This window comes from Lepidochelys kempii, chromosome 6 (assembly GCF_965140285.1).
Source record: "Lepidochelys kempii isolate rLepKem1 chromosome 6, rLepKem1.hap1, whole genome shotgun sequence".
Taxonomy (NCBI): domain Eukaryota; kingdom Metazoa; phylum Chordata; order Testudines; family Cheloniidae; genus Lepidochelys; species Lepidochelys kempii.
The window spans coordinates 74154884-74175186 of NC_136385.1; the positions used below are offsets into that span (position 1 = coordinate 74154884).

Here is a 20303-nt window from a genome sequence, read left to right on the forward strand (position 1 = left end):
TAGTACTACAGAAAACAATCTCAGGGTTACAGTGGATCACAGACTGAATATGAGTCAATGTGATGCAGTTGCAAAAAAGACTAGAATCTTTCTGAGAGATATTAACAAGTAATGTCGTATGCAAGACATAATTGTTCTGCTCTTCGCGGCACTGGTGTGATCTCAACTGGAATACTGTGTCCAGTTTTGGGCACCACATTTTAAGAAGATGTGGACAAATTGGAGAGAATTTAGAGGAAAGCAATAAAAATGATATAAGGTTGAGAAAGCCTGCCCTAAGAGGAAAGGTTTTAAAAAAAAGGCATGTTTAGTCTTGTGAAAAGAAGATTGGGGGGGACTTGATAAAGACTTCACCATCTTCATTATAATCTTTAAGATGCTTCGTCTGTTGTTCTCCAAGTCCACCAAACGTAGGAGTAGTAGTAATGGGCATAATCTGAACCAAAGGAGGTTTCGGTTAGATATTAGGGAATAACTTCCTTAGTATAAGGTAGTTAAGCTCTTGAAGAGACTAATAAGAGAGGGTGTGGAATCCCCATCATTGGAGGTTTTTAAAACCAGGTAGACAAACACTTGTCTAGGTATACTTGGTGCTGCCTCTGCTCAGGGAGATGGGAAGACGACTCTGGAGGTCCCTTCCAGGCCTACATTGCTGTGATGCTAAATCCTTTTCAGAGTCAGTGCTTCTCAGGACACAGTCCCTCCTTCGGCCGGTATGGCCTGCATTCCTTGTTCCCAGATGTGTTAAAACATACTTTATTTGAATGCAGATCACTTTGAAGGACTGCTTTGTCCTCATCATTATTTACCACTCCTCCAATCCTTGTGCCAGCCACAGATTTGATCAGCAGTGATTTTATATTTATTTCCTGGTTGTTGGTGAAAATGTTGAATAGCATTGGGCCTAGTATTGATCCTTTCAGACCTCACTAGAAACACACATGCTCAATGATAACTCCCCACTGGCAACTGCTTTTTGAGACCTCTCACTTACCCATTTCTTAATCCATTTAACATGTGCTTTGTTGATATTATACTGTTCTAACTTTTTAAACCAGAATGTCATGTGGTATTAAGTCAAATGCCTTACAAAACCCTAAGTATTTTATATCTATTCTGTAGAGGTTCTTATGCTGAGCTTATCCGTATCTGAGCACCTTCTGAGCATTAATGCACCTTCCAGTAGTGCATTAAGCAGTGTGACTACACATCTGTCATATGGTGCTTGTTCTCTCATCCTCTACCCAGGGATAGAAGCATGTGTAGTGGAGTGTCTTGTTTTGGCAGGGTTTTAGCTTTATCTTAACTATTTAAATATGCATATTGCTGTGTGTGTGTTAGAGAAGGCACGGTCAAAGAAGTGAGCCTTGCACTTGGAGCAGAAGGTGGTGAGGTTAGTGATTGTCCTTACTTCCTGGGGGAGTTTATTGCACAGTAAGGGACCAGCCACCCAGAAAGCTCTGTCTACTGCCCAGACAAACTTTACCTTTATTGTAGAGAGTGCCACTGTGCCTGAGGAGTGGAGTTGTTGACCACATCTTTGTTCCGGAATTTAAGAAATCTTTACAAGAGCCTGGGCTCGGGCCATTCCATGCCTTGAAAATAAGGATGATACTTTGAACTTTATTTGAAATTCTGTGTGAAGCCAGTATAGAGAGCAGAGGACAGGTGTGATGTGTTTGTGGCAACCTATGTTGCTGAGGAGATGTGCTCTAGCAGTCTGTAGTAGATGAAGTTTACTAAATTCTGATGGTTTCATGCCCAGGTGCAGCACAGTGTTTTCAGCCGACCGAGAGGTAACGAAGGTGTGAATAATTTAGACCAGGTTATCGTCCACCAGGGTAGGAGAAAGTATCATAGCCAACCAGGGATAGCAGAAAGTATTACTCTTGGCTTCCGCTATGTGAGAGCTTAGCATCAGCAAGGAATCCAAGGGTACTGTTCTATTAATTTAGATGGAATATATGGGCCCAGAGAGTCAAAGTGTTAACGTGACCCTCTCTCTATCTGACATTAAGCAGTTATAAACAAGGTTGAGGGTTGGTACACAGAGACCTCAGTCAGCTTAGTGCCATGAGAAACACACCATTAAAAAAAAGGAGTACTTGTGGCACCTTAGAGACTAACAAATTTATTTGAGCATAAGCTTTCGTGAGCTACAGCTCACTTCATCGGATGCATTCTGTAGCTCACGAAAGCTAAATTGGTCAGTCTCTAAGGTGCCACAAGTCCTCCTTTTCTTTTTGCGAATACAGACTAACATGGCTGCTACTCTGAAACACACCATTAAAACCTTTTTTTCCTTTATTTAAAGAAAAAGAAGGAAAACCAGTTAAAGCATTTGTCAGTCTCTTGGATGGGATTAACGATGGTGATAATTGTTGTTTTTGGGAAACAGGGAATAAGTTAGTTGAAATACTAGAGCTGTTGTTATTTCTGTAGCCTGACCTCATTTTCTAAAAGCTCAGACAAAACACACACAAAAGGGGAAAGAAAAGAACAGCAAAGATAAAATATGCAGCTTCTGTCTCTGGTATTGATTCTCACTTGCAACCTCACTGTTAGAGAAATACAGACTTGGCACACAGTCTTATTAGCCACTCCAAAACCTGGGAAACTTGTACCAACACTGCGTTGTTTAGGGAATTGCTTTTATCTGATTCTCTGGTCATGAATCTACAGCAGTATTGCAAAATAAGCAGTCTTGGCCAACTAAGCCAGGCTCTTATTAGACAGAAGGGAAAAGGAGAAGGATAGGAAAGAAAAGGTGGGGAAGGAAAAGGACACATGGGGGAGGGGGGATGTGTGTGACAAAGCCTCACATCCTAGGTTAGAGTTAGCCAGAGCCAGTGGAGGTCTCAGCAAACCAGACATTCTTCAACAAATCGGTCTCTCTGCCTCCTGCATGAAGTCCGTGTTTCACTTATGGACACAAAAACATCTTTGTGCCGAGACAAATTTCAGGATCTATCAAATCTAAATATTACCTGTTCTGCTATACAGGTCAGAAGCTCGGACAAATAGGGTTCTATTGTACCTGTTTTTATTTTTTCACAAAATGCAAAAACTAAAGATTCTCTTAAAAAATGCAAATTCCGTGTTTTTCCAGGGCAAACGGATTTCTAGGATCCCTGATTATCAATAATTGTAAAACAAGCAACAATAACTAATTTAGAGTCCCCCCCCCCCCCCGACACACACACCTTTTACCGGTTTCAGAGTAACAGCCGTGTTAGTCTGTATTCGCAAAAAGAAAAGGAGTACTTGTGGCACCTTAGAGACTAACCAATTTATTTGAGCATGAGCTTTCGTGAGCTACAGCTCAGGAAGTGAGCTGTAGCTCACAAAAGCTTATGCTCTAATAAATTGGTTAGTCTCTAAGGTGCCACAAGTACACTTTTTACCCACTCTATTCCTCCTGAAGAGGTGATAACCCATCATGTGAAATGTCCCACCAGGTTTCAGTATTGCCAATTGTATATATTTTTCTCATCAATGAGAGTTTCTTATTCCTCTCCGTTGTTAACCAGACTCCTAGCGTTGGTATGTAAGCAACTGAAAAATGTCTTCTCTTCACATGTTTTGTCACATCAGTTCAATTTGTTTGTGATGTCTTGAGTTTTAGTTTTGTACAGCATTTGTCTCCCTAGCACCTCCTCTTGTGTTTGTAGCTCAATGCCCTCCTAGCTGCTCCAACTAGTCTCCTACAGAGAAGGTTAGCCCCCAATCTGTGAGATGCCAGCCATCCCATATGTACAGCCCCCACTCCCACTGGAATGTGGCCCAATGTTCCACAAAACCTACACCTTCAGCCTCACACCAGCTGTGCAGCCAACAGTTTACCTCCTGTATTTTCTGCCTTCTCTTGCTCATTGGATTGGAAGGATCTCTGATGAGATCACTTGGACTTTCCTTTTCTTCCACTCCCTTCCAAGGTGCCTGAGGTCTTCTCTAATTTGAACTGTTCCATGTGATGCTGTGTCATTGGCTCCAATGTGTATCATCATAAGTGGACAGACAACTTCATGATCTTGTCTAGTCCTTCAGTTACCTCTCATATTTTCATGCCAGGGATACAGCACACTGTCTTATTGTCCCTGTGTCCCTTGCTGAATTCTGTCCTTTCTTCTTAATATTGAGTTATCAGTGATGATTGTTTGTATTCTTATGATGGATGAACTTCACTTGGTTGCTGCTCATTTCATACCATAAGAACACCCATCAGGTATGTCCCTGGTAGCTTTTTCCATTCCTCTAGAGACAGGTTCTTCTGTAGCTGACTGCTGAGCTTTGACACTTCTAGAGAAGTTGAAATGACTCTTGGCTCTCTTTCTCTCTTGTTACAAACCACTTGTCCACTTTGGTTTCTACTCTCTCCAGTTGTCTTATTGCTGAGCCATCCCCTTGTGGCATCTGACAGTGATTTCCCAATCTGATTGTCCAAGAAGTCTTCACTGTCTCAGATGCTGTACAATATTTCAAATTATGCTTCCAGACAATGTGTTTTCTCCTCCACTACAGCCACCAGCTTGCATTTCAAACACCAGAAATCTGTTCCGTCTTCTGACGGAAAGTAAAACATAGCACATCCAAGGTGGATCACAGCAATTGCTCTCTTCTAAGCCATATCTGCTCTCTGGTGTAGAGCCAAACCTAAAACAGGAATCCCACTCCTCCCTACGCTCCCACCAAAACTCATCCAGGATACCATACCCATTCGCCTGGCAACTGACATATACCAAACCTCACTTCTCAGCTCCTGCCCTCACAAACAGGGAGGGAATAACCACTCAAATTTCAAAAACTGGTTCTGTTCAAAGCCCCACAAATCACAGCAACAAGGCCCTCACTGAGACACAAACAGACCCATATCACTTGGCCAGTTCAGTACCCCCAGCCCAGCCACACCACCCTCCCAAAGAACAACCAACCAACAGATGGAACAAATACAACATGCACCAAGTCCCTCTACCTGCATGAGCCACAGCTTCATCCTCCGACTCCCCTGTTTACTGTGCCTGTTGCCTAGCTAACGGGTGTGTATGTGTTTGAGGTTAGGGGGAGGAGGGCTGGTGACATGGGCCACAATTTTTTGCAAAGAAGAAGTTCCAAATAAGGGAGTTCCAATGTCTCAGCTACAGCAGAACAGTTCAATGGTTGTGCTGACCTGAGACTTAATTTATCACATACAGCCAGTCAAAACCCAGTTCAGTCACCATTTACAATATGGAAGTGGGGTGGTGGCATAACAGGCGACAGCATATTGCTCATAAACAAAGCTTTGGTCAGTAAGTGGCATGACCCAGTCCTTCAGAGCAGTCTGAGGTGCGCAGGGATGTGTCACTTGGGGTGACCGAGACTTATTTAATCACATACTGCCACTCAGATCCCAGCTCCTCATTTGATTATTTAGTTAATAAGTAATTAAGGAATTAGCCATTTAATTTTTATCACATTAGCTTACTGTAAGATTCAATTTTTAGAAATTTAATTGATTTAAAAAATATAATTTGAATAAATCTTTTGAATAAGGAACAGGGAACTCTGAGTAAAGAGCTGCTACCACAAATAAGGAACTGGGAAAAGGAACCAACTTCAGCCTCCTCCTCCAGTGGAGTCTATTAATCTGTCACTGTGTTACACACATCTCCCTCTGATACACTCAGCTTTGTTTTGCACTGTCTCTTTGTTGAGATTTTAAATACTTGGAACAGCAACAGCTCTCAGCTCTTACAACATGAGAGAGAGAGAGGGCGCAAGCGGTGAAAGTAAACAATCCCCTGCTCAAAGGATATTGTTCTGACTTATGCATGTGATGCTCATTATACAGTGCACTGTGAACCAGGAGTCAGCATCAGCCAGTGCATCTTGAGCTACAGAGCACTCACCAATGGTTGCAAAGTGACTCTCTGCCCTACGCCCCAATGTTGGAGGGTGAAAGGGTTGGGGGAAGAGATTGTGCCTGTTACCTTGGACCAGTAAAGGGTTCCAGGGTCTTTTGGAATTCTTATTCCCTGGCCTTCTGAATTCACATAAGAATTTAGTTACTCAGAAATTGTTCTCTACAGAAAAAACAGTGGAGAGCTCTGTTCCAGGCACTTCTAGGACTAGCTAGATACACTAGACAACACTGGGCTGCTTTGGATGAGTGCCTTTTTCAGGAATAACAATGTGGATGTGATTTTTTTAACCTATTAAGCGAAGTGTGAAGTTGCCGAGACACGGTGCGTGAATGACTGCTGCCTAATTTATGCATCTAATTACTAGGACTGAATACAGAAATCAGGTAAATTGAAAATGGGAATCAGGTAACGTTGGCCATTTGCACACACAAGCACAGTAACATGTTTTCAAAAGGGTTACAACTCAAGGCATATATCTAGACAGGGAATATTTAGACAGAAAAGTCACATTTCAGAGCAGCTGTTACCAGTTTCTAAAAGCAAGCTATTTACAAGGTTTCTAATAGAATTCCCACCAGCCTAGTCCGGAAACCTTATTGGACATAGTTTCTAGTTGATGGTGTTGTATTAATGAGTTGCTCATTTGCTTCCACTAGGAGGGAGGGAAACCTCTCCAGAAGAGTCCAGGAGACATGGGTTTCACCATGACTGGACGGGAACGCTCAGAATACGTGCGATGGAAAAAAGAACGAGATCAGATCGACCTTGAGAGGCTAGCGCGCCACAAGAACGCAAAGGGCGAATGGCGACGGGCTTGGGATGTAGAAAAGTCAGAGCACATGTAGGTCATCTACACCCCTGAGGTGCCTAGCATGCTACAGGCCCTATTACGGTGAATGATAAGTTCTATATTCTGTTGGGACATTGTGAGCTGGTAAACTGTGAAACACTAAATCCCAGGGGCTGATCAGCATGGGTTCTACAGGGACTCTGAGAGCTGTAGAGGGGGTTGAATCACATCCCATTCTCACTACCTCTATAGAGGGGTTGACCCCCAGCTAATTCCACTGGTCCTCCACAACTTCAGGCATATGGGACTGATGGAGGTAGGAAGAAGCTGGGGCTGTTCCAAAAGGGACAGTTGGGCAAATCCGCTTTGATATTTCAAACCTTATCATCCAGTCGTCATGATTTCTCCTTTTCATTTCCATAAAAAGCCAGCCCCAGCTACATCACCCGTACCTTATAAAGTAACCTCCTTCAGACATTCTAGTGTGCTCTCTGTCATGGGCAGGGCCATCCTGTGTCAGTTCAATGACTAGCACGGTATACAGTACTGTGGAATGACTCTCATCATGGTATTGCAGAGTAATGAGGTAGCTTCCCTTCATTTACATTCTGCCTCTTTAGCAACCCAGCTGAAATGCACTGGCCAGGTGGCGTTTAGGAGTGGAACACATTGCACACACTGGCCCAAGGGCTTTGGAATAGGGCTCGTTACATGCACTGGATTGAATGTTCGTACCATTATATGTTCTAGACAGAGGGGTTTGCTGGTACCAGACTCATATTGTGTACTGTACAGAGCGCTTTTACGAGACAGGTATGCGGGATGGTCCTTTGGTTACGTGCTAGAACTGTCAGCTGGAAGATCTCAGTTCTGTGCCCAGCTCTACCACAAACTTCCCATGTGATCTTGAGAAAGTCACTTAAAGCCTGCTTTTTTAGAGATGCATTGGGAGTTGTGGGTTTATAGCACCTCTGAAACTATGGCTGTTAACCTTTCTGTACCTCAGTTTACCCATTTGTAAAACAGGGATAATACTCACCTAGCTCACAGCTGGTTGGTGAGGCTCCATTTATTAACATTGGTAAAGTACTTAGAGATTCTCAAACAGAAGGTGCTATGAAAGTGCATAAAGTTAATGCTTATTACTTTATTTATTATATGTAGTAGGTGGAGAGCTTCTGGGCGTGGAACTGTGTGCACAGAGCAGAAAGCTTTTGGCAAGAAAGCTCCCACAGAGAAGTTTTGACAAATTTTTACCATTCACTATTTCAGCAGTTGCCCTATATACGCTGTAGAAAACCATATGATAAATTAATTTATCATGCACCCATGACAATTTCACCTGTACTCTGCTCACTGTTCCATCTCCCTGGGACTTGCTGTAATGTTCCAAATCACCAAACAGCTTCCAATAGGCTCCCACTTTTTTAAAATAAAAGTCTCCCTGCCAGGATCAAAGAGATGGGTAGCACATTTGTTACATTTTAACCCCTGGATGAGTTGGAGAGCTCTTTTTACCTCTAAGATTTCAGTCGTTATGTTATTTCAGTTATCTTGTGAAACTGTAATGTTATTGGAGTCATGGTACAATACTTGCCTAGGTAAGATGGAGGTCTTTAAAATGAAACAATTAAAAACAAACCCCTCAATCTGCCATAGATTTGTTTCCTCTGTCTCCCCCCAGATGTGGAACTTCCACCCCAAAAATTACCCTGGCTTGGCACCCAATTAATATTCAGACAGGTCAATAATAGTTTTTTTATACATAAAGATATCACAGCTTTAATGTCCAGTATTTCGCAGTTATATGGGCATAGAATTGGGTACTTTATACCAATGGAAAGGGGAAATTCCCAACTTCCTAACTGGAGGCACCACCAGGAGGAGTCCACGATATTGTGATCTTTTAAGTTTATTGTCAGAGACAGACTATTGAACTAGATGGGCCACTTCTCTAGTACGACAAATCCTGTGTTCCTAGAGAAAAACAATTTTAGGTCATTTTTAGTAGTTTGCGTGGCTCCCCCCCTTCACCTTGCATAATTGGACTCATGGTAACAAGGGCACCTGGCTTTACAGGTGGATACAAAAAATAATCCTGATTAAAAAATCCAAAAGAGTCCTAAAATAGTTTCCCTGTGGCATATACAGAATACAAGATGGTCTGTTCTGGTATGAAAGCTTTAGAAGGTCTCCTTTGGGGTAAGTAACGTGCGCAGTAAAATGTGCCTTTAGAAGGTCTCCTTTGTGGTGAAAGTATATGTGACTGGTGGATATGGCTTCTCTAGGAGCATTTCAGTACTTCAGTGTAGCTACTCACTACAGTGACGGGCAGGGTTCTCAGAGGCTCATAGACTTTAAGGTCTGTCAGCGTAGTTAATCCACCTTCGCAAGAGAGGGAAGCTAGGTCAACAGAAGAATTAGGGGGAGAGGTCATCTTAATTATGCCACTCAGGTGTGGATTTTTCATACCTCTGAGCAACACAGCTGGGTTGACTTCACTTTTGAGTGTAGACCTGCCTCCTGCTTATTGAAGTGAGTGGGTTTGTATCTGACAATGCCCTGTTTTTTCCTGCAGGTTTGAGGAGGACTTTAGTAAGGATGGGGAGCCAGTCTTGGATAATCTCAGCAGTAAGAAAGGTGAGGAAGGGACACACCGGTCCTATTTTGACATTTGTTAGCCATGAACATGTGGCTCACTGGTCCACGTCAGGTGTGAAAGATCCAGTCGCGGGATACTTTGCTTTCCATCAGGCCTGAACAGAAATGGCTCTAAAATCAGCATATAAGTCTCAGCACTCTCTGTTTTGCAGAGTGCTCAGTGGATCTGAATTGTGTGTGTACTGTCACTACTCTCCATTCCCCAGAGTGCAGCCGTGACTAATTCAATAACTTGGGCCCAGATCCTCAATGGGAGTTGAGCACCGAAATGCCTTTGAGGATCTAGGCCTTGCACTCTCTGCTATTTATGATGTTATAGTATTTAGAGAAGCTTAGAACTGGCTCCTTTCCCAAGCGCTGGTTTCACAAGGAGTCAGATTGCAAAGCTCTCCTGCAGCTCATCATCTGTGCTCCCAGGGGCACATGCCAGGTTCTTAATTAGGATAAATCCACCACAGTTCCCATTCTCAGGAGATGTACCGAGGGAGTGAGGCTTTGCTGCTAGAACATATCACATGAACAACATGCTCTCCATTGTGCTTTCACTATATAACCCTACTGCTTTTTTGTGTGTGCTGTGCCCATTCAGGGGGAAGAAACACCAGGAAATTCCAGCACAGGTCCTTTCCTTTTGAAGGGAGAGGTGAGTAGTGCCTGTGAATGGCCTTAAATTGAACTACTGGGCACTCGCTCTCATTACACCATGCTGCGGTCCGGGGTCTCACATACACTGACCAGTGAGGGAGTTCTATGCAGGTGGGAGTTGGGGCTGGAGTACCGTCTCAATAGTGGACACGTTGGATATAAGGAGACCTGGGAATATAAGGTCCATGCATGCTTCAGGTTGCATTTTCCTAGTGGCTGCCTCCTTTAGCCATGTTCCCTACCCCGCTCAAGAATGGGACTGACACCTGCAGAAGGATCCTGGGGGGCAGTGTGGTAGCTAAATGACACTGAACTGAAACAGAGATAATGGGGGGTTGTGGTCAGGGGGAATTTTGGCTTTGCAGCTTTATATTTTCCTCCCCTCCCACACAGCCCCCTTCTGTAGGAAATACATTCACAAACTCTAGCGATAAAATGAGTCTGGCCCCCACCTGCATGAGTACAGAGCATAAAACCACCAGACAGACCTTATTGCTATGACTTTCTGCTGTCTCTTAGCTCAATGCCAGGTGGCAGAGCTGTAGGAAGACAGGTGCTATGACAGCACCAGTTTCCAGCGCTAGCCAACTGCTGGATATACTAGCCCCAAGCTCTTTGTACATCCTGTCTTTCAGGTGGAGGACAAAGCACTACGAACACAAGTGAGCCTGCTTCCAAAACAGTACCAGTTGTGAGCAGTAAAGCCAGAGGAAAGGATAGACTGACTGGCAGAGCCAGAAGGTAGGAGGACAGTAAGCAGGACATTATGGAAACCATTTTGTAACCACTGCTAGAGGTCTTGCTGTGCAGTTCCTTGCTTCATTTGGAACGACTGAGCTGCTATGATCCATGGGGAGTGCTTCAGGCCAGGGATTACATCATTAGAATTGCATCCCCATTTTTGTGACAGAGCCTGGTGGGACATCCAGTCAGAGACAATCCTATGGAAGGATTGTGAACCACTCACACGCCAACTGCACAATTTTCATTGATGGGGCACAAATAACTGATGGATCAGACAAACGAATCCTGACAGACTGGGCGATACTTGCCCACTCCCAACCCCCAGCCTGCTGAGCATGTCTTCTCCTGTTTTCAGGCTTTGCTGGCCCAGGGAGCAGGCCTCCTGAGATTGTTCCCAAGGGTAGCTAGTAATTAGAATGACTGACTCCTTCAAGAGACCTTCCCTCTAGCACTCAGCAACTTTTATGAACGTGTATATATATATACATATCATACGTAAAAATATTGAGAGGGACTCTCCCCTCAGCTCAGCCTCACCCCCTGTATGTGACTGGAGTGGTGTAAAGCAGTGGTTCTCAAAGCCGGTCCGCCACTTGTTCAAGAAAAGCCCCTGGCAGGCCGGACCAGTTTGTTTACCTGCCGCATCTTCAGGTTTGGCCGATCGCGGCTTCCACTGGCTGCAGTTCGCCGCTCTAGGCCAATGGGGGCTGCAGGAAGCAGTGCAGGCCAAGGGACATGCTGGCTGCCCTTCCCGCAGCCCCCATTGGCCTGGAGTGGCAAACCGCAGCCAGTGGGAGCCATGATCGGCTGAACCTGCGGATGCAGAAGATAAAGAAACCAGTCCAGCCTGCCAGGGGCTTTCCTTGAACAAGCGGCGGACCAGCTTTGAGAACCACTGGTGTAAAGGGACCATACAAGCCCTGATTGAGCCAGGACAGAATTCTCCAGCACAGGCACAGTGGGCTTGTCTACAAGGAGACTTAGTGCACAGCCAGCAGAGTGTAAATCTACAGTGCACTAGCATGCCTCATACTAAGTTGTCCTGGGGCCCTGCTACGGTGCACTACAGGTTCCATAGCGTGCTTTGACAGACTGGTGTTTGAAACAACCTCTGTCAGTAAAACCAGCCAGGGTGTTCTAAGGTCAGGGAGCCCAGCTGTGTGAAGGGCATGCTGGGAAGAGGCAGGGCCATACTACGTAGCACTGTAAAGATTTCAGGTAGTGCTGCTACCCACAAACACCTCACAGGGCACTTCCCAACGCCCCAGAAATCCTCAGAATCAAAAAGGGCATGAAGGTGCTTACAGCTATCTTAGCCCCTACTTCTACTGGGTTGCAAGTTTTGTCCTGAGCTTCTTAGAGGTACAGCACAAAATGATACCCATTAAGAAGGCATTGCTAGTAACCGCAGAGCTAAGATCGCATTGAGATAAGCAGAACTAAAATTCCTAGGCCTTATTTTCCTATGACAACAGTTTTACTCTGGTCTAATTCCACTGACTTCAGTGAAACATCTGTTGATTAGACTGGTGTAAGGGAGAGGAGAATCCAGCTAGCCACTTCTGTTTTATACTTTAATGATTCAGTTTAGCTTCCAAATTTGGCACACTTCAGGGCAAACTCCAGCCTTCCAGTGCTACACTACCTAATGGCTTAATAACAATTCTAATCTTCAAACTACAATCATACTGTGTACCAGCCAACAAGAGAAGTCTAAGTGGATTATATACCCAAAACTTAACACATCAAGACCACAAACAAAATTCTACTATATGTTTACAGTGTGTTTTTAAAATAATCAGGTCAGTTATGAAACAAACACAGCTACACTGATGTATAAACAGATATGTTTCCTATGTACAGCTATAATATGTTACAGAACACTGGTAAGCTGGTACTTTGCTGTGTAGTATTAATTTCTTGATATGTGCACTGAAGATGATAGCACTCTTGAATTGAAATTGAATTCGTTAGAAAGGGTGATCATGTGAAGTATGGTGACATGTCATGATGGTAGTGGGACTGGCACTGTCTTGTATATGGCTGTTTTAACTTACAATTTCCTTGCTTTTTAGTCTCTGCATTGTGAGGAAAGACATTTGAGCAACCTTAACTCTAAGTTAATTACATTTTGCGTTGGAATACATTTAGAACAGAGAGATGGGACCTATTATGTCTCCTCAAATCCAATCTTAAGTTAATTACAAAACATTAATTGGGTAAGAATAACATCAACAGCAAAAAATAATCAAGTTATCACAGTCTTTGTTTATAAGCTACATTAAGCCCCACTTCATTCTGAGGTTCCATCTCCAGTCAGCCACAGTAGTAGCTGTTTCCAAAAGAAAAGATGCCACGTAACTCTGCCACACAGACAGTTCTTGACCTCAAAAGGTAAAGTAACTACAAAATGTCACCCCAGTTCCTAATACTCTAGCCCCCACAGGTGCAAACCAGATTCCCAGATCTGAACAACTCCAAACTTGAAGTTTGTGATTTAGGACCATCTGTAATATACGCACAGCAATTACTTCAACCAATGAACTGCAGCCACCTCTGGGGTGGACTACCCAACACTATAACAGGAAGCAAAGGCAAATACGGTATCCATCTGAAACTACTGGGGAAATTTAGAGAGGTCAAATGTAGTTACCCAACTGACAAGGGCACTGGGGCTAGCGCCCCTGCTGTTGTGAGAATGAAAGTACTATGGACTTACAACCACAGGTGATCAGGACCTTAGTTTTCCATCTCTTCTGAAAGACAGCACTTTCACAACACAGTGTCCCCAACACCCTACTGGGATTAGGGTGACCACCCATCCTGATGGGTGGGACAGTCTAGAAATGCAGAGTTCAAAGTCCCGGTCCCGGGTTGTATGACTTCGGGACAGCATGTGTCCTGGATTCCCTGTGGTGCACTCCGCACCTGCCTGAGGCTCAGGGACGGCACCAGCCTCTTCCCAGTGTTTGTGGGGGGGTGAGGTGGGCATTTTCCCCCCTCACCATGAAGCCCCGCCCCTGCTCCTCCTTCCCCCCCCCCCAACCATGCCCCCTGGCCAGGTCGGAAGCTGGAGCTGGGTCATGGTAAGAGGTGCCCAGGGAGCCTAGGCTGCTGTGGGGAGCCCTGGACTCTCCACCTGTCCTGGGCAGCATGCCCTGGGGGGCTTTCAGGCCCCCTGACTCCCTGCCCAGGGCAGGTGGAGGGGCTGGTGCTCCTCACAGCAGCCTGGGCTCCCTGGGTGGCTTTTACCACAGCCCGGCTCTGGCTCCGGCTTCCAGTCTGGCCAAGGGGTGGGGGCCTCAGGGGACGAGGAGAGGAGTGGCAGGGGCAGGGCCATGGAGGGGACAGGGCTCCTGTATGTGTCCTGCTTTTGCATTTTGAAAAGGTGGTCACCCTAACTGGGTTGTTGGTTCAGCCCTGAATCAGAGGAAAGACTACACCTCCAGAATCACCATCACTGGTTCCTCCAGCAGTTGAGTTAGTATCTCTGCACACCAAGCTGAGGAACTCAGAGTCCAAGACTCATTTTATAATGGACCGTGATCTATTCCTTGAAAATAAACACACTAACAGTGCCCACCTCTGGAGAGTTTGCTGGACAACTTGTTCCAAGAACAGGCTGTGTCTTGCTAAGGGACATGCACATAAATCCCCCAAGAGCAGCTACTCTAGGAAACCGAACAGAACAAACAAATTGTGTTTTCCATGGCCGGGCTGCCCTGGGAATGCGAGCTGAACCATTATAAAGATGATTTTCTTTCTTCTGTCTTCTTGTATTCGTCCTTCCCTTTGGAGTCTGCTAGTTTTCATGACTTTTGGAGAGGACGGGGTTGGAGGTGGGTAGGTTAAGGTTGCCGAGCCTGAAGTAGCTGTGAATTCTCCTTCAGCCTGGGCCACCCACCCTATTCTCTCAAATGATGTCCACTAAGAGGTGCTGGGAGGGGAGTGGGCTTGGGGTTCTTGCTTAGGAATCACATCTGCTTGGGTTAAGTGCCTCAGAGAGTCACATAAAAGACCCCTGATAACTGCTCTGGAGCTCAGATTCTGGATGCTTGGCTGGGAGGGCTCAATTTCAGGTGCACTTTGGCTTTTGAAACCGTCTAATTCCTCATGAATAAAATGCTATGTGGTGACTGACAGCTGTATTGCTGCTGTTCCTATGGGCCTGGAGATACAGAGGGGCAGAATGGCTTCCTACACAGTTTCATACACAGGAAAGGGTCGGTTATTTTGATCAATGCTCGCTCTCACATCTTTGGCTATGCACCTCTTTTCCCCTGGAGAGAAGGCAAGGACATGCCTCTGGGCCATTCTGGGAAAGGCAGATGCAGCCAAGATGTTGGGAACCATGAAGTAAATTCATCAGCAAGTTGTCTATCTGCCAAGAGTTGACTGCTCTGATTCTGGTCCATGCCCTCTCTGTGCTCTCTCCCTACTCCCAATCAGTAGGATGTAAGGAGCTGGTTTAGGAAGAATGACGATGTTAGAAAAACCTAACCACATTAGGCCTCATCCCCTCCAAATGTTTCATCTTTAATAAAGCCTAATTCTGGTTGGTTCCTAGGCAGTGAGCTAAGTAGTTGATGTATTCTTGGCTTATAGATGTTTTAGCTATAAAATTAGGCTCTGTATAATTAGTTTTGTGTGTAATTATCATTAAAATGCTATGCACTAAAAAGCAGTCCAAGTTCTTGAGCTGCTTATTGGAATTAACAAGGAGAGTTGTTTGTTTCCCTTCAAGATAGGGCAGACTGACAACAACATGTTACACAATGCTCCGTGCAGACTGAAACATAGCAATTGCCATACTTCACTAGGCACAGATGGGATAATCTGCCCCCCCACCCGCTGTAGATCTCCTCTTGACCTCTGATAGTTGGAGGATACTGGCTTTAGCCCTGAAGCATGGGGTTTGAAATTCAAGCTGCTGGTTAGTAACCATAAAGCTTTAACTGGTTCCTGGACCATTTAGTTTAGAGAGAGTGTCTTTTGCTTGCCATACAATCAGGACTGTGCTCAGCTACAGCATTCCTTCTATCTGTCACAAGGCTAAAGTTCACAGAAGCAAAGGTGTTCCCAGTGTCAGGCCCTTATCTCTGAAATCTTATCCTGGTGCATATACAGCTGAGCCTGAAACTGGCCAGTTCTAGAGTGAGCTGCCGAACATCTTTGTTCTGGCTTGCCACCAACAGCAGGCCTAGGAATCTCCTCATACCAGAGCTGGTTTTTTGCCTCTTCTGATGCTCCCAAGGAAGGTGGGTCAGTTTTTGCAGAGGACATGCTCTCTGCTTTGGGGACATGATGAGTGGTGCCATTCTTAACTATGTAAAGTTGTACCAGGTGACAAGGACCTTATAAAGACTGGTAGCACAAGTTAAGGTTATCTTTTTACAAGAGCCCCACTTATGAACAATGGTCCAAACAAGCTTGGACATCTCCTATGATGGTCTGGCTGTGCTTTTAAGAAGTCGACCACTGTTTTGCTCTTAAGGAAATAATTATTCCTGCCATGATGGGTTGGATCACAGAAACCCCCTTGGGGCTGCCAACTGATGTGCTAAGACTACTTCTGCCCCTGCTTTCCCTGCCAGCTTGGGACTCCAGAGCCCTGCCTGGTTGTGCCAGACACGCTTGCCGGCCACAAACACAGACCCAGGCCTGAACCACATCCCACAAACTGCAAGCTTAATTGAAAGCAGCTTAAGAAGGGCATCTGAGTGTTAGAGAAAGGAACACAACTCCCAATGGGGTCCAAACCCCAAATAAATCCTTTTTACCCTGTATAAAGCTTATGCAGGGTAAACTCATAAATTGTTCGCCCTCTATAGCACTGATAGAAAGATATGCACAGCTGTTCCCCTTCCCCTGGTATTAATACATACTCTGTGTTAATTAATAAGTAAAAAGTGATTTTATTAAATACAAAAAGTAGGATTTAAGTGGTTCCAAGTAATGACAGACAGAACAAAGTAAATTACCAAACAAAATTAAATAAAACATGCAAGTCTATGCCTAATACAGTAAGAAAGTGATTACAGATGAAACCTCACCCTCAGAGATGTTCCATTAAGCTTCTTTTACAGACTAGGCTCCTTCTAGTCTGGGTCCAGCAATCACTCACACCCTCGTGGTTACTGTCCTTTGTTCCAGTTTCTTTCAGGTATCCTTTGGGGGTGGAGAGGCTCTCTCTTGAGCCAGCTGAAGACAAAATGGAGGGGTCTCCCAGGGGTTTAAATAGACTTTCTCTTGTGGGTGGACACCCCTCCCTCCCCCTGGGTAGAATTCCAGCTACAAGATGGAGTTTTGGAGTCACATGGGCAAGTCACATGTCCATGCATGACTCAGAATTTACAGGTAGCAGCCATGGTTCACATGCTACCTTGAACGTTCTCAAGTAGACTTCATATGTGGATTGGAGCCTTCCAAGATCCATTTTCTGTTAAGTGTTCCTTGATTGGGCACTTAACTTGCAAATTCCTTTCTAAAGAAGCTGCCCAAATGCCTTACTAACGCTACTTAAAATCAAACCAGTACACAGCCAATATTCATAACTTCAAATACAAAAATGATACATGCATACAAATAGGATGAATAGATTCAGTAGATCATAACCTTTACAGAGATATGTTACATGGCATCTGTAGCCTAAAACATATTCCAGTTATGTCATATATATATTCATAAGCATATTCCCATAAAGCGTTATGGGGTGCAACCTGCTATACCCAACGCCGTCACTGGTGGGTGTGTAACACCTGCACCCTGCTGGGCCTTTCTTTCGCGGCAGCCCAGGCCCTCTGAGCATTGAAATGGCAGTTTGTCGTTCCTGAGCTTGGGGCTTCAACCAGCTTGCACATTCACACAGACTCAGCTCAATCAGTGGCAGAGTCAAAACAAGCCTGTTCTGTGGGAAGGTTTTAAAGCAAAAAGATCTTCCCTGTGGAGACAGTATTCCCCATAAGCCCTTCTTCGTTTATCTGACCCACCCTCCTTTTTGGGCCTCCAACCCTCAGCTAATCAGCTTATGCAGCACAGGTTTGAGAACCCTCTGATGAAGGGTTCAAAGCATGTGCTTCAACAAAGTATATTTGGCCTGTCATTATTATTCCTTTTTTGTGTTACCGGAGAAGCTAGGACCCCTCGTCATGGGGCAGGACACCATTGTGGTAGGTGCCGTCCAGACACAGAACGTAGTGACAGTCCCTGTCCCAGAAAGCTTCATAGCCTCTAACAGCTCGTTCCTTTTCTCACAACAAGTCCGAGGGGAAGTACGTTTCTCAGTGCATTTCTCTGACTCAGGCATTCTAGTGCATCTCAGAGAGGAACATAGGGCCCCTGTAGGTATATCAGGATCTCATTCCAGGCCATTTAAGGCATTTGGATCCTACATGATATTATCCCCACAAATACATCACTATGTTTGTTTTTCCTTTTTTTCCCCCCATCCTTATTGTCCCACTGCAGCTCTTCTCCCTCCCCGCCATCTCTTCATTTTCACTTAATGCTCCAATAAATCTGGACTCCTCATCTTGCTTATCGACTACAAGGGAGAGAAAATGAGGTTTGTTTTAAGCTAAAAAACGGGACCACTGTAACACCTAGCAGGAGCGTGTGGTGTAGATACCAATTCCCTATGCTCCGGCTGGCAGGGCCGGATTAACCATTAGCCTAATAAGGCTATAGCCTTAGGCCTTCCTATTTTTTAGGCCCTACTAGTCAGGCAGGGGGCACGGGAGGGGCGGTGGCAGGGAGCGAGCTTGCTCACACTGTCCTGCTGGGGCGCTCCTGCCAGCAGGAAAGGCAAAGCAGCCCCCTGTGAGTTGGAAGGAGCTCAGCTGGCAGCCTGCTTCTTCCACTCCCTCCCATCTGCATCTCCCCACGCTGCAGGAACACACTGGCAGGTATCCGGTTAACACTGGTGACCGGACACTAAAAATCCAGTTACCATGGGAACCCATGCCAGCTGTGGGTGTAGTTTGAGCGGGCATTGTCTCTCCCCGCCCCAGCTCCCTGCATCCCCTGTTTCTCCAGAGCTTTGCTTAGCTGTCAGGGCGGGAAGAGGCTCCCTCTGTCCCTCTCCTTCGCTGAGGCTGACAGGCAGCTCCAGGACACTACCTCCTGGGCCCTAGTGCCCATCCTTTTCATCTTCTATGTGTGCTGGGTCTCATTTCTGGACAACTGGTGAGTGCCTGTGGGAGGGCAGGGCAAGGGGACATGGGGGGGAAGAGGCAGTACCAGAGTGGTAGGGTGGGAAACTTGCACAGAACCTACAGACACTCTATCCATTGCCCCTCCCATGTATAAAGAACAAATTCCCACACATTTGTAGGAAAAACAAAAAACAAAACAAAACATCCTATTCTGGATGCCAGTACTTTAACTTTTACAGTACCTTCCATCGAGAGGCTTCAGATTTATGATGCACAGTGTTCAATACTGTATTGAATGGTACTAAAAATCAAAGAAATTCCATTTTTTCCTTTGATGTATTTTTCTGTACTGGAACGCAGAGGCAACCAAGTTCTTACCTTTTGCTCAGCCTAGTTCCACAGGCCAACACAGATTTGTACTTCTAAGGGGTTGCAAAAGCACTGGAGGAAGCTCAACACACAATGTTGTAGGTTTCTCCCTCCCCTCTCCCTCAAGGATTTTAAATTCACTTCTTAGCAGGCTACGATAGAAAGACTTACTGAATAGGCGAAAGGCAAGTTCCGTCCATTTGCTGGTTCTCTGGCAGTTCAATCTGTCATAAAAGTACCTCACATTTGATTTCTTTTGAGTTTCATTCAAAAAACTTAAAGCTTAATAAACCTGAATTTAGTCCTCATTTTTCTGCCCCAACTCAAACTAACTTCCTTCCCAAGTGGAAAACGTTGGGTAAGCATAGAATATGATTCGAGAAGGGAATGAGAACACAGGCCAATTCCTGCTGACAGTTACACCTGTGTAGCCTTATTGAAAAAAGAACAGGAGTACTTGTGGCACCTTAGAGACTAACAAATTTATTAGAGCATAAGTCTCTAAGGTGCCACAAGTACTCCTGTTCTTTTTGCGGATACAGACTAACACAGCTGCTACTCTGAAACCTAGCCTTATTGACTTCAGGGAGAACAGATTTTTCCACAAGAGTAGATTTTGGTTCCTTCTGTTTTTTCACACCTGGTATAAGCAGAATCTCATTCACTTTCCTCCCCTAAACTCTGAGCACTTTAAGGAAAAAAAATAAGCAAGGTCTACTTGATTTGCACATGCAAATAAAACAGGAAGCTCTCCTTTCATTCTGCACTAGGCTTTAAACAAACACCAGACCTGATGTAACAAAGGTGTCACTACAGCAGCCTTGGCTGGACTGTTCTTTTGAAAGATCCTTAATGATTCTTTTAAGATGCTGATTTTCATGACGTTTTGGGGGGCGGAGGGGGAAGGGGGACCAAGAACACAACAGGGAATAGCTCTGTTTTGACAACTCCTAGTCATTCAAAAGCCGAAAAGTTTTAGATAAAGTTTGTTTAATGTTTGCACAGTGATTTTGAAGAGCTAACATAGTATAGAAGTGC

The 20303-nt window shown here is 44.9% G+C and overlaps 1 protein-coding gene across 3 annotated transcripts in view; it reads left to right on the forward strand.

Annotated features, from left to right (window-relative positions):
• CCDC9B (coiled-coil domain containing 9B) overlaps window positions 1–20303 on the forward strand; it is a 111027-nt gene that overhangs the window by 65463 nt on the left and 25261 nt on the right. For all 3 annotated transcript variants that reach the window (XM_073348788.2, XM_073348789.2, XM_073348790.2), the window contains 4 exons: window positions 6560–6744; window positions 9272–9333; window positions 9944–9997; window positions 10635–10740. In XM_073348788.2, coding sequence (XP_073204889.2) covers window positions 6560–6744; window positions 9272–9333; window positions 9944–9997; window positions 10635–10740 — 407 coding nt within the window. The remainder of the gene's footprint in view (window positions 1–6559; window positions 6745–9271; window positions 9334–9943; window positions 9998–10634; window positions 10741–20303) is intronic.